Raw genomic sequence first — 13418 nt, 5'->3', positions numbered from 1 at the left:
GGTACTATGCTTACATGCGCGCCTGGGACTGCAATGCACTGAGCTGGGTCAGAGCAGCCCCTGCTGACAGAGGAGCCGTCAGCCTGCCAGCCCAGGGCTGCTCTGACCCAGCTCAACATACTGCAGAGGGGCTGGCTGGGGCATGAGAGTGCTCCAGTGCAGGGCTAACTGGCAGGCAGCCCCCATACTGAAGCACCCTTTACCCCAGCCAGCCCCATCAGCATCTACATGTGTGTTGAGGTGCACTAAATAAGCTGTCCCAGGATAGTACTTGTGTTTATGAGTATTAACCTACTACAGCATTTATTAGTTTACTGCCTGCAGGGTCACCTGTGTAGGCTCTGAGACTTCACTGTGGAGCTAATTAGGCAACTGCAGTAAATGTCTCCTGTACATACACCTGTAACAAGCAGGGAGGGAGGGATTCAGGAGTAAACTCAAGAACACACCTTTGATTTTTTTTGCATGGTAGAACAATATGCTTGGCCTTATCATGTTAGGCCAACACTATTTTGTTTGTTTGTTTTGTTAATTTTAGTCAAAATGCCAACAATAGAAAGACATTGCAGTCTTTTGAGAGTGTCAGAAATGACTGCGTTGCCTGTAAGAATGAATTAAGTCTTTCCTAGTTTCCTACCTTTAAGGGCCTGTTGTGTGTGCTGTTGTTTTTAATATTTTTATGGAAGTCTTCCTCATCATTAGCTGCTATTTAAATAATTAGATCAGTCATTTCTCTCCTTTTATTTATTAGCTGTTTTAAATTGACAAAATCTAGTCTTTGAAATTTATCATTTTTAGATATTCTACAGCTAAGATACTCCAAGAAATTTTACTTTGATTTTTCTTTTTTTTCTCTTACAGACAATGTTTGTGCTGTTTCAAGGAGTATAAGCATTTGGAGATCTTTAACCAAGTAGTGTGTGCGCTTATTAACTTAGTGATTGCCCAAGTTCAAGCTCTGCGGGACCAGCTCTGTAAACATTGCACTATTAACATAGATTCAACATGGCAAGATCAGAATAATCAAGCTGATGAGCCACTGAATGTAGAAAGAGAGCCTCATGAAGATGAACATGGAGAACGACAAAAATCCTTAGAGAAAAAGTTAGACTCTTCAAGAACTTGTATCCTGACAGAAGAAGACTCTGCAAAGAGCTCTGATGCTTTTAGCTTATGGAGTACTGATGAGAAGGAAAAATTGTTGCTGTGCGTGGCAAAAATCTTTCAGATTCAGTTTCCTCTGTATACTGCTTATAAGCATAATACTCATCCTACGATAGAGGTATATCTTACCCTAACTTGTGTATATTTTAATTTTTTGGTGAAAGGTGCAGTAGTTATCATTAAAATGTAGGCAGTGCTTATTGAATGACTGCAGTTTCCAAACAGGCATAGACAGGAGAGGCAAATTTAGGATTGGATTGAGTTCTGCTTATTTCAATGGGTCTTTCATTCTTCCACTTGCTTGGAAATGAAACCAGTCCTTACATTTTGTAAAAAGAATTCTTGATATCTGTAGATATCACTTATAACATGATAAATGTAATCATAGAAGAGTAGTGCAGGAAGGGACCTCAGAAGGTAATCTAGTCCAGACCGTGGAAACAGGAGGATCATCCCTGTCTAAACCATTCCAATCAAGTGTTTCAGTAAACTGAAGAGCTGTACATGCTTAAAGGCAAAAAAAGAACCATAACTAAATACTGCTTCTGGGAAAATTAATGTAGTTCAACTGAATTACTTAGTTGAACTGTAGCTCAACAAATGTAACCTATGTTCCTTGCCAGTTTTTCTTAGCAATACTTTTTGTTACTGATAAAATTAAATTTCCACATATATATTCTGAAAAAATCTTTTAAAAACCCTTTAGGTATTTGTTTCTTAAACAAATGTTTTAATACTAGCCAGGGAAAATAGCACTTTTGTTTAGTTGTATTTGGATCTAGTTAGAATAATTTTAGGCTTTGAAGAGGCTGTTGTTTTTTAGTTCCACCTGAGAAAATCTGTCCATGAATGGGTAGCTATTAATGTGCTAAAATGTGAGTATATTTTGCTGTACCCAGCAAATGCCTGAGAATATTTTAATGTATTTTTGTGGGCATTATGAAATAGCGGAGCATTAAAACAGGAAATGGGTAGTTAAGGTTTCTGGTTTTTTGATTTTGGTTTTTTTGGGGGGTTTTTTTTTACTAGTGAACACTAGTTACAGTAGTGATTTGACCTGCATATTGGCATACTTGTATGATTATATTCCGCTCTTAAAATAGTGCATCTTACCAAATGTGGCAATAACTATTAGTCTAGCTAAAATTATTATTGAGAATATTTGTCTTTTTTTTTCACTTCAGTTTTGAGGTAGATTTGAGTCTAATTTATTCTACCATATCAAGTGTAAATTTAACATCAAACTGTACTAGCAGGTATAATTGCTCTTAAACATCTGTATTAATGGCTTGGAGTATATTGGAATTAAGTCTGGTTAACACTTAATAGCAAAATTTATTAAAAAAGTAGAATATTAAAGTAAGGTATAAATAAGAATGTAGAGGTATACTGATATATCAGTCCATATCATATCGGCACCGATTAAAGGAAAATTGACATTATTGGCAATCGGCTTTTTTTGGCCAGTGTGGCCCCTGATAAATGCCACATGATATGTGGCCACTGATAAATGCATGTGTGCAGCTGCAGCATGCACATGACCAAGAATGCAGCCCGGCAGCTTGGAGAGCAGCATCTGGCTAGTAAGTCTGTGGGGAAGAAGGGGCATGGGGGAGGGAAGGGGTGTATGGGTTGTGGGGGGCATGTCCCCACAGTTAGAGAGGGAATGGGGCTGGGGGCTGGGGCATGGGTAGGTGCTGCCCAGCCAGGGTGAGGCGGGAGGCAGAGCTGTGCAGGGGTTGTTGGGGGGTGGGTTCTGGCTGCTGCACGCACCCCCATGTGGGAGGCATGGGGGCGCATGTGCCCCCAGGATATGCGTAGGGGGAGGGCGGGTTGCCAGTGCAGGCTTGGGGCTGTGCCAACTTCTTGGTGGGGGGCTGGGCCAGGGCTGCTTAGGGTGGGCAGTGGTGCTCAGAGGGGTGGATATGGGGGGGCTACAGCAAATTTTGGCTCCCAGAGCCACCGCCACCCACCCCAAGCACAGCCCCAGCTCAGCCCCCCTGCTGGGAAGAGGCTGGCAGAGCCCCGGCCTCTGAGCTTACAGTGGGCAGCCCACCCGTACCCTGTGCACAAATCCAGGGGGGCATGTGCCCTCTGTCTCTCCCTTGGGGTGTGCACGCAGCGGTGAGAGCCGCATCCCTGGACAAGCTATTCACAGCTCCATCCCGTGCCCTACCCTGGCTGGGCAGCACCTACCTCTGTCCCAGCCCCCCCTCCCTCCCACACAATTACAGCCTCAATCTGCTCTCCTTCCCACCCCACCCTCAGACTTACTGGCTGGACGCTGCTCTTCAAGCTGCCAGGCTGCATATCGGCAACCGGATTAATATTGGCCGATATGGCTGGGTAATAATTGGCCATCGCTATTGGCCAAAAAAATTTTTATCGGTGCACCCTACAATAATACTAATAAAGTGGTACAAGACATGAAGCTTTCTGGCAGCACCGCTAGCAGTTCCCTTTTATTGACTCTCAACCCTAGTTTGCGGCTCATTTGTTGTTAGTAATGGGAATAAAGCTTTTAGAGAAACTCTGGATTCAGTCCTCAAGGAATAAAAAACTCCCTGTGGTTCAGCTCTACCATATCATAAACCAAACATGTCAACAGTCTTAGTCCTTCAGTAAGTTTCCAGGGAAATTGATAAGGTGAACACTACTTCAGATGATCCTCTTATCAAATACTGAAATACAAATCTGATTTTTTTTAATATGCTTTTGGTAATATCCAAGAAAATCAGATGAAGTATAAGTTACAGAAGGATTGCTGTTTGGAAGCTAAGTTGATCAGTATCAATTACTTGTTCTCCTTGTATGGGCTCTGGTTTATATGGACAGTAGCAGTTTTATAGAGTTTTGAGAAAATTCTGTAAATTGTCAATTTACCATTTTCCCCTGTTTGCCGTGGACAAAAGAGAGACATGGAGTGCACAAGAGACCATCTTTGTAGCCAGTTCCTACAGGTGCATTCATACATGAGGGCACATCTAAATGAGACGCTTGACTCTGCAGCAGACTATTTTGTTGCACAGTAAAGCGTCACCATCTACATGCGCACAACTATTAGAGCACAGTAGACTAATTTACTGTGTCACTGGATAGTCCCATCAGATACAAGTGGTATATGGCAGTTCAGTAAATTACTGCGCTTAAACAGTAGTGACATCGGGATTATCCAGAGTATATTCAGTTGCATTAACTGCACATACAGATGCACCTGTTATGTCTAAGAAATCTGCTAAGGTTTTACCTGATTAAAAACGGACAAACTAAGATGTCCTATTAAAATACATTGCATTTGTAAACAAACTTGTTTCACACAGTTGCTACTTGGCATATATCTTTATTAATTCTATGGTTGGGTATATGACTGGTCAACTAAAGTTTGGTCAATTAACCACTCAAATATTGGTGAAAAATTGTAAAAAAGTTGACAGTAGCTGTAAATAATACACAGAAAAAGCACAAATTTTCCATTAGGAAATGTGTCAAAAAATAAATCCTATTTCTGTCAAAAAAAATACAAAAAAAAGTAGGTTTTTGTAAAACTGCCATAATCTTTGGTCAGAAAACATGCAGTCAGTTGACAACATTTGACCAGTAAATTGACTGGCTTGCCAACACTAATTGATTCTCATATTCCTCATGTTTGAGTTGGCCTTAACTCTAAGGACATCTTCATAACTTCCGTTGGTCGTATTTAGGTGTGGCAGAATTCAGAGCTGCCATGAGTCCTGGCTCTGCTCATTCATAGCTCTCTTGTCCACTGTCACTTCATCTTCCTTTGTTCCCGGTCTCCTAGGGTTTTTGAGAGTTGCAGTCCAAACTACAGTCAGCAGAGTTTTGCAGGACTGCTCCCCCTGTCATTGTATATTCCATCAGCCATCATTTTCCTTATATCTCCTTTCTATAAATTTTGATTATTAATGATGGATTTTTTTTTTTTTTTTGGTCTGTGGGTGTAAGGTGAAATCAACGTTTATCAATGTTTACCGATTTAAAAAAAAGAATCCTGCCAAGTCTAGTCATATTGGTGTTCTGATTCAAGCCAATATAGAAGCCTGAGCCTCTCCCCAAGTACATGGTATAAAACCTTTGGAGGCAGATGTACCTCGGGGATAAGAGGTACTTAATAAGAACAATTTCCTGTTCTCTGAATATAGTCACAACATTGTAGCTTCCAACAACCAAAAAATAACCTGCTTGTTTATGATCCTGCTGTGAACTCTCCTGTCCTGCCAGGGCTAAATTCTATGGGATGAAGCATATTTCCACCCCTTGGGATTTTTTATTGGAAGCATGCAACTCTGTCATAACAAACTTTGAGGATAAACTGGACTTAATTAATAACATTTCTGAGGTGAGCAGACTGTACTTTGGAGGAAAGATTTGGGAACCAGAAAGGGTACAGTAGAAAATGGACATTAACCTTTAGTACTGGGGGCCAGCATATGTAGCATAGTAAGCAATGCCCTAGCAGGAAGAACTTGCGTATTTGTGTTAGCTTTGAGGATTGTAAGACTAATCAGTCTTAAATCTTAGAGTAGACAAGCCAGTGGTCATGGCCTGTACAAAATGAAGGGAGGTCTGGAAAAATACAGAATCCTGATACAATAGTTTATCCTGTGGATCAGAATACTCATGAATACAGTTAGATGAAACCCATCTGGGGATGTAGATCTTGAAGAGTGAAACATATGTGACAATACACCTTTTTGCTGCAGTTGTGTATTTCAGCATTCTTACTGTCCAAAAGAGGTCTTGGCCCACGGCATGTTTTTAATCATAGACATTCAGTCTGACTACTTTTAATTGAATTGATAATTTTGATGGTGATTTTTTAAAAAAAATGACTCTGTTATCAATTAATTTCTGAAGTGGTTGAGTTGTTTGAAGTGTGCAGGTCTGGTGCCAGTGTCTTGAGGTACCTGTTAATTTTAATTGTCCTGTGTACATAATCTTCTATGAAGGCTACAATTTTGATCACTCTTGCCTTATGCAGAGGGTCTTTTACATTGAATGCCTGTTTCAAAGAGTATAGCATGTGTTTTTTTTTCCTAGAAAGAGAGACCATGTTTCTTATTTCTATGAGCCATATAGAAGAGGTAGCAGCACCATGTAAGCTGTTTTTTTCCCCTTATCTTATTCCTCCAGGGCTAGACAGTTAACTCTAAGGGAGCTGGCAAACTAAAATTTAATAATTTAATACAGGGTGGTACAGTGAAGGAATAGCAGTTGTTTAGATATCTGTACTTCCCCAATATTTTGGCTCAGAGTGCATGAACTTAGTAGTTGTTATGTCAGTTTCCATATAAGTCTTTTTCCAGGAGGATGAAGTCACCCCTAAGATATTATACTAGTTTTGTTCTCAACATCATGTGCATCTCATGCCTTAATTAGGATGTTTTACCCTGAGTTGGGGATTTTTGGGGTTTGTTTTTTTGTTTGTTTTGGGTTGGGGTTTTTTTTTGGCTTTTAGGGAATGCTCCTATGACTCTTCTTTACTTGCTCTTCTTTACTTGCTTTCTGAAAATCTCAATCCCTGATCATTTTGTTGTGTAACTCCAAAACAAAAATATCAGTATATTGGGCTCTTTCTAGTTAAATTTTGTGTCCCCTGACAAATGAAGAAACCTCTTGCTTTACTATTAATAGTGCTCGCTTCACCTTGGTTACTTCGTAGGTAAAGACGATTTGAGATGAGATGAATGCAGAGCAGAAAATAACATGCCAGTTATACTTTTGATAAATTCTACAAGGTTGATGCACAGAACTCAACTAGCTTTCAGATCATATGTGCTCAGGGCAGAAATCGTCAATGATCAGTTTCTATTTCACTCAAGAAATGGTTAATTTTCCTATGCAGAATTTCTCAGGGTGTGGATTGATTTAAATGAAGAAGTTTTAAATCACTAGGTGGAAAGCCTTAATTTTAAACTTTAGTTCACTTTTATATTTAGAGTTTGGTTTATAATTTCATATCATATATAACATTTATAGACTTACACTCAAACAGAGCCTCTCTGCCAGCTTTGGGGCACAGTGACAAAGTGAGTAAGGCATTTCACTGTCACTCTGCAGGTGCAAGTTTAAGTGCTACTCTGGATTCAGTTGTCCTGACTGTAAATGAGTACTTGTCATTTGGGCCAGGGAGTCGAAGGTGACTGGATGTGATACTAGGAACATCATTCCATTGTGTCCTGTGTGCTGCAGAAGCTGGTGTGTTAAACTATACCAGCTCAGTGGGTTGTTTGGCATGGCAAGACCTTTGACTAGATTTGATGCATCTTTTTGCTATGTGTGTGTAGGGGGGGAGGGGGTATGCTATAAGTAAACACTTATTTAAACCAGGGTACCAAATTTTTTTGAACTTAAACAGAATCCATACCACAGGGCTTCCCACAATCCAGACAGTTTATAGGTGGTGGTGTTAATCCCCACGATGTCAGAGTCTCTGTTTCAGTGTGGCTTCACAACCAGCCACCCTTGCTGCTCTTCTACCCTTTCACCCTTGCTACCAATATTAGTTTCTAGGGTGACTCACTTGTAATTGTTGAGGGAAGGTAGAGGTGAGTGGTGTTAACTCCCTGGGTTCCTGAGTTGCACTGAAACACCAGCTCTGACAGCTGTTGCAACTAATGCTATTACTGTAGAGGCTCCAGTGGCTGCCACGGTGATAAACACTTGTGCGCCAAATCCTGTGAGTATATGTTTAACACCCCTGGTTTAAACAACTGTATAGCTTCAAATGTTCAGAATCTTATTAATTTTGTGTGTGTTATCATGCTAGAAAATGAGGAATGATACATTGCTTCTTTACTAAATAATTGCTTTGCTTATGATTTGTGTTAGGCAGCTGCATTAAGATGTTAACTAGAATTTAACAATGAGATACGTGATGCTGTCTTGTCAGAGGCCATTCCCACCATCTGTGATTACTTTTTTGCCATTCTTATGTACGTAATAGCACAGCCTGGATCCCCAACAGGGTACCTGAGGTGTACTGTGCTATATTACTATAGCTAGACCTTAAAGTGAGATATTTTTTGCTTGATTCTTTATATCGAAGAGTATGTAGCTTGTAACTTGGAAGAGTTTGATGAAGGCTTGAGGTTAATGAATATTTATTTTTAAATTTAAGAGTTTAACCATATTTTATATTGAATTCCAATTTCAGGTCAGGTTAATTTTTAAAAATACAAACTTTCTAATTTAACAAGCAGTAAAAGATCTTTTTTTTTAATGAGCCCTGTCGTCTGGTTTTGTTGGTGGCCTGGACAGAGCATGTAACATTCATATTAACTATGAGTCAGGAACAATATATTACTGACTCAGTTGTTTTAATATTTCACAACTTTTTTTGGAGTGCTACCACTGCCACTGTGCCTCAGAACTGGCAGAAAAGCTGTTTAAGTGCAAATCAATACATGCTAACATTTGTATCACATAGGAAGAGTACACCCTTCTTGAAGAATGATGATTTGGTCTTGAATACGAAGAGAAATGCATATATATTTAGACAGCAATCTTATTGAACAATTTAAAGTGAGATTCTGTCACAGCTTGAAAAACCCTGTAATGTAGCTTTAAGTGCGACTATCAAACAAGCCATTTGAAATCAACTAGTTAAATGTTATGCTTAAGAGGGTGTGGTCAATATGAAAGCTGTTCTTTAAAAATGTTAACATTTGTGTGTTATATCTACAAAAAAAATGCCCCCGACTTGTGGTTTCAATCCTGTTTTACAATTTAAAAGGTATTTTCTCTTGCTCCTGTGGGAGTGATGCAAGCAAACAATATAAGAAGCTGATTTAATCTGGAAAATAGTGATAGCCTATTAAGTGATAGTCCACAGAATGCTTTTAAATATACTAGAAAAAGAGGTGCTATTTTTTTTCCTTGGCTGTATTAATCCTTAACTGTTACTGTAACAAAAATGCTTAGGAAGTACATTTCTATATATTTTGTTTTTAATTGAGTAACTCCCTTTTGGGATACCAGATATTTGTTCTGCAAGCAGGCAGTTAGTTATTTGTATAGGAATAGTTGGGGAGTAGAACAGGAATTTGAGTAGATGTACATGAAAAGTTTAGTAATTCCAGATTACTTTTTAGCTTTTGAATACTCAGTATAGGATTATAGAGTAATCTGTTTAGTTTCTTAGGGCAGTCCAGATATTTGGCTACATTACCTTTTCACTGGTTTGGTATAGAACTCCCCAAGAAAAAAAAGAAACATCCTTTTAAGGCTAGAATATTGTCCTTGGTATAAAAATACATATGTGTAAATTGATAACTTGTAATTGGAAAATGCAATATTTTGTTTAAAATTGAGCAAAGCTAAACTGTTGGAGTTCTATAAATAAGTTTTCTGCAGTGTCACCTGGGTTTTTTATTTTTGTTTTTCTTTCCTTCCAAAGTGTTTCTATATCTGCTTTTAGCTAATTGTATTTCTCTCTTTCTCTCTTTTTATTTTTATTTTTTGAACCAGGATATTTCTGCTCAAGAAAGCAATATATTAGGGGCGTTCTGTGATATGAATGTAAGTCTTATTTATTTCCCATTCTAAGAAAATTAATATATTTTTGTGTTTGTAAAATCATTTTAGTGTTATGTATGTTTGTAACATTAATATTCACCACTGGAGTGGTCATTGTTTCTGACACTGTATGGAATACTTCTGTTTCTGAACAATAATTTGTCTTTAAAACTTTTATTTTCTTCTATAGGATGTAGAAGTACCATTGCACTTGCTTCGTTACGTTTGTCTCTTTTGTGGAAAAAATGGCCTTTCCCTCATGAAGGATTGTTTTGAATATGGAACCCCTGAAACATTGCCGTTTCTTATAGCTCATGCATTTATCACGGTAGTATCTAATGTAAGTATTGTCCTGATTTAGTAACTAACTGCAGTACAACAAATATAATGTAGAAAATGCAAAAATCTGCACAGGGTCTCAGATGCAGAGAAGCTCTATGAAGTTCCCATTGTAACATTTCCCCCTACTTGGGGAGGGGAGTGTGAACATTGGCCTGTCTGGCAGTGGCATCATTTTCTGGAAGCACCGAGCTGTCTTGGTCTTCTCTTTGTTTGTTCCTAGTCATTACACTTGCAGTGGAATCAGCCTGAAAGGGTATTCCCTGGTTACTGCTGGCTTGGGCAGCCTCCCAAAAAGGATTCCTCAGTGCATGGTGTGTCATGGCAACCTTTTAAAGCTTTGAGCTTTATTCACTTACTTATTTCCTAGGAGGCCTGTGCCTGGGAGCTGTGGATTTCCCTTCCCCTGGATTCCCTGCTGCCTTACTTCATACCCTATGCATTTGTGGCAAAGGTAGATGAAACTTTGAGGCAGCTTACCCTCATACTTTAGCCTTGTTTGGAAACGGGGAGATCTTCACTTAGGACAGATGATAAAGGGACCCTTTGAGAAACCACTACTGTGCAGTTTTTGTTATGATTGTGAAGTTAAGTTTCACACACTGGCTGTGATTTGATACCAGTATTAAGATTTGGGGTCAGTTCCTCCCTTCTACCACTGTGCCTACACTTTGCCCCCTTACTACCATAGAGGAGCTGGGAAATTGTAGTAAATGGGTAGCTCAGGATTATGCTGTATAGAAGAATTGCTTGTTGAAGTCAGGCCAACATTTATGCATGTCTTTATTGCCTGCTTCTCGTCTTGCCTTTTGGGGGCATTTTAGTTGGGGTGAACTAGAGACAGGTGGGGTATGGCTGGAGTGTCCTGAGCTTCTGCAGTGTTGGGCTGTTGGAGTTGTCATTAGGGAATCTTTCTAGCTAGTGTAATTTTGAACAGCTCTTAGGCTGCACTAGATCCCCAGATTAACCTGGGTTACCATCAGGATTGGGATGTATGCTAGGTGATAGCTGAAAATACTGTTTGAGATTTAACCCCATATCTAACAATACGGTGGTGATCTTAGAACATCTTTCTTCTACTTTTACCAGTATAGCACCAATTGCAGCTCATCTGTACATTTTAATTTGTTTGTTACACAGGCATTGCAATCAGATAGATATCTGTAGGTTTTGCGTGGCTGCAGATGAATGCATGTATATTTTGATATGCGGTATTATATATATATATAGTATAAAAATACATTGGTTCACTACAGTAAGTGGAATTGTGTTTCTATATATAGAACTAAGCAGCCAATTATAACAAAACATTTGGTGTGTCTCTATTTCCTATGGACAGTAATGCTGCTACCCCTTAAAATATAACAGCTTTTCTTAAATCTAATGGGATAGATAATTGTCTTGTTGACATAAATTTCCTGAAATGCATTTTTTCACTAACTACAACACAAGTTTAAAATGTCTGATTCATTTTTCCCAGTTTCTCTTTTGGTACAAAATGCATATTTTAATTGTTCGTTAAATGGAACTTGACTTCTGCTAAAAACAAAAATATGTATTTACCACTGGAGCTGTCATTTTTCTTAATTTTGTCTTAATTCTTGTGGAGAAAATGCTACTCAACTAACATAAGAACTGCATGACTCTTTCTCCCCTTCACCCTGGTTTAAGGGCTTCATAGAGATTAATGGAAGATTTATGAGTGACCATGTTAATGAGAACTTACTGAGCAACTCGGCAATATCAGCTATTATCAAGTACTTTGTGTGTAAACTAAGAACTAATCTGTCAGTTCAATCTATTTTCACAGTAGCAGGAGCTCTTATGAAGGGCAGTCGCCTAGCTATAATTGTAAAGATTTGTAAACACTGATTTGTGGATTTAATTTAGAGTCCTTGAGGAGGGTAGGTTGCTCAGACTTTGTGGCCTGTTTAGCTGTTGTATTATCCGTGGTTTCAATAATGCTTTTCTAAAAAAAAAAAAGATCAGCATATGGAGAGACCAGAAGTGTACTCAATCAATTTTGGCCTAAGCTTCCCATTATAATAAAGATTTTGGTCAGTGCTACTCTTTAATATGTAACAAAATATGATGCTTCCAAATTTTAGAGTTACTTCAGAATTATGACCTTATTTTTTGTGAAAATGTCAAGGTAATTGTGCACATATAGTCTTGTGTTTATCCTTCTGTACCCTTCCCCCATACTGAAGCAATTAAAATATACCTCTTCTTGAATTCTTAAGAAGTGTTTCTGTTTGCCCCTTTGTATGGAAAACACAAAGAATTATAACACAGACTTCATAAGGTACATAAGCTCTATCATTGCCATGTGAACAGGGGAGTTTTTCTAAAAAGTAAATGTACTCATAACTGACGTTCATTAAAAAACTAACAATATGAGGCTCCGGCAGCAAAGGTTTTCAACAGTAGGCTACATTGAATAGAATAAATGAAGGCAGTTGGAGACAAGTATCTAAGGTCATAGCACATGTCGACACTTCCTCCAAGGTGCACTCAAAATTACCCCTATAAAGCACATCTGCTCAGTTACTGCTGCTTTGTGCGCCAGGTCCTTCAAATGGGACAGTGTAGCTGCCTTAGTCTGATAATGTGTACATCTCTGTTCAAGCAAGGATTTAATTTAAATAATTATCTTTTTCAGTCTTCAGTTTTACAGTAAAGGTAAAAAATGGTGAGAAATAGTTAAAAATTGTTATTTATTGTATATGGATATACTCATAAAATGCATGCAGTCAAAAGGTAAAATTAAAAACAAATCCTTGTTTGAACAACAGAACATTAAAATATTGCTAGGTTGATACTATAAGAACACCGATTAACCTGTGAAGATCTTTATTTGCTTTTCATGTTTCATGCTTAGACATGAAAAAAAAGATCACGGATAAAAATAACATTGTATTCAGGCCATATAATTTTTATATCATCCTTGTCATTGCTTTTCCAAATGTTACTTAATTCTTGCTTCCAAGACATTCCTTTTAGTTATGCTTTTTATATTTGGCACACTGTTTCTTTTGAAACTACCACTAGACTCAGGAAGAAATGAGTCCTTTTTTGGCCATGGGAAAATTTGTCAGGTTTCTTTTCCAGGATAGGCTAGTACTGTTACTGACTAGTGATAGTTTAATTGGAAAACTGAAGCCAAAAATGTTTGTCCAAAATTGACATAAGTAACTGAATTCCTCCTTAATTTTACTAAATTCATTAAATATCATCACTCCAAACTAGGTAGTACTAATCTGCATCAAAACAACCAGCAGTGGTCTTTTCCAGCAAGAATACTAACTTGGCATATTCTATTCTTTAGGATTTCTCAGACCTCTAAGAAATATTTACTTTAAAATTATGATTTGTGTGGC

The 13418-nt window shown here is 38.2% G+C and overlaps 1 protein-coding gene across 3 annotated transcripts in view; it reads left to right on the top strand.

The window, feature by feature from the left end:
- USP34 (ubiquitin specific peptidase 34) overlaps positions 1 to 13418 on the top strand; it is a 239073-nt gene that overhangs the window by 39829 nt on the left and 185826 nt on the right. For all 3 annotated transcript variants that reach the window (XM_014595059.3, XM_019500736.2, XM_006273750.4), the window contains exons 3-5: positions 862 to 1282; positions 9652 to 9702; positions 9890 to 10039. In XM_014595059.3, coding sequence (XP_014450545.1) covers positions 862 to 1282; positions 9652 to 9702; positions 9890 to 10039 — 622 coding nt within the window. The remainder of the gene's footprint in view (positions 1 to 861; positions 1283 to 9651; positions 9703 to 9889; positions 10040 to 13418) is intronic.

The sequence above is a fragment of the Alligator mississippiensis genome, chromosome 1 (genome assembly GCF_030867095.1).
Source record: "Alligator mississippiensis isolate rAllMis1 chromosome 1, rAllMis1, whole genome shotgun sequence".
NCBI classification, from domain to species: Eukaryota; Metazoa; Chordata; order Crocodylia; family Alligatoridae; genus Alligator; species Alligator mississippiensis.
This window is presented reverse-complemented; position numbering and strand designations above follow the sequence as displayed.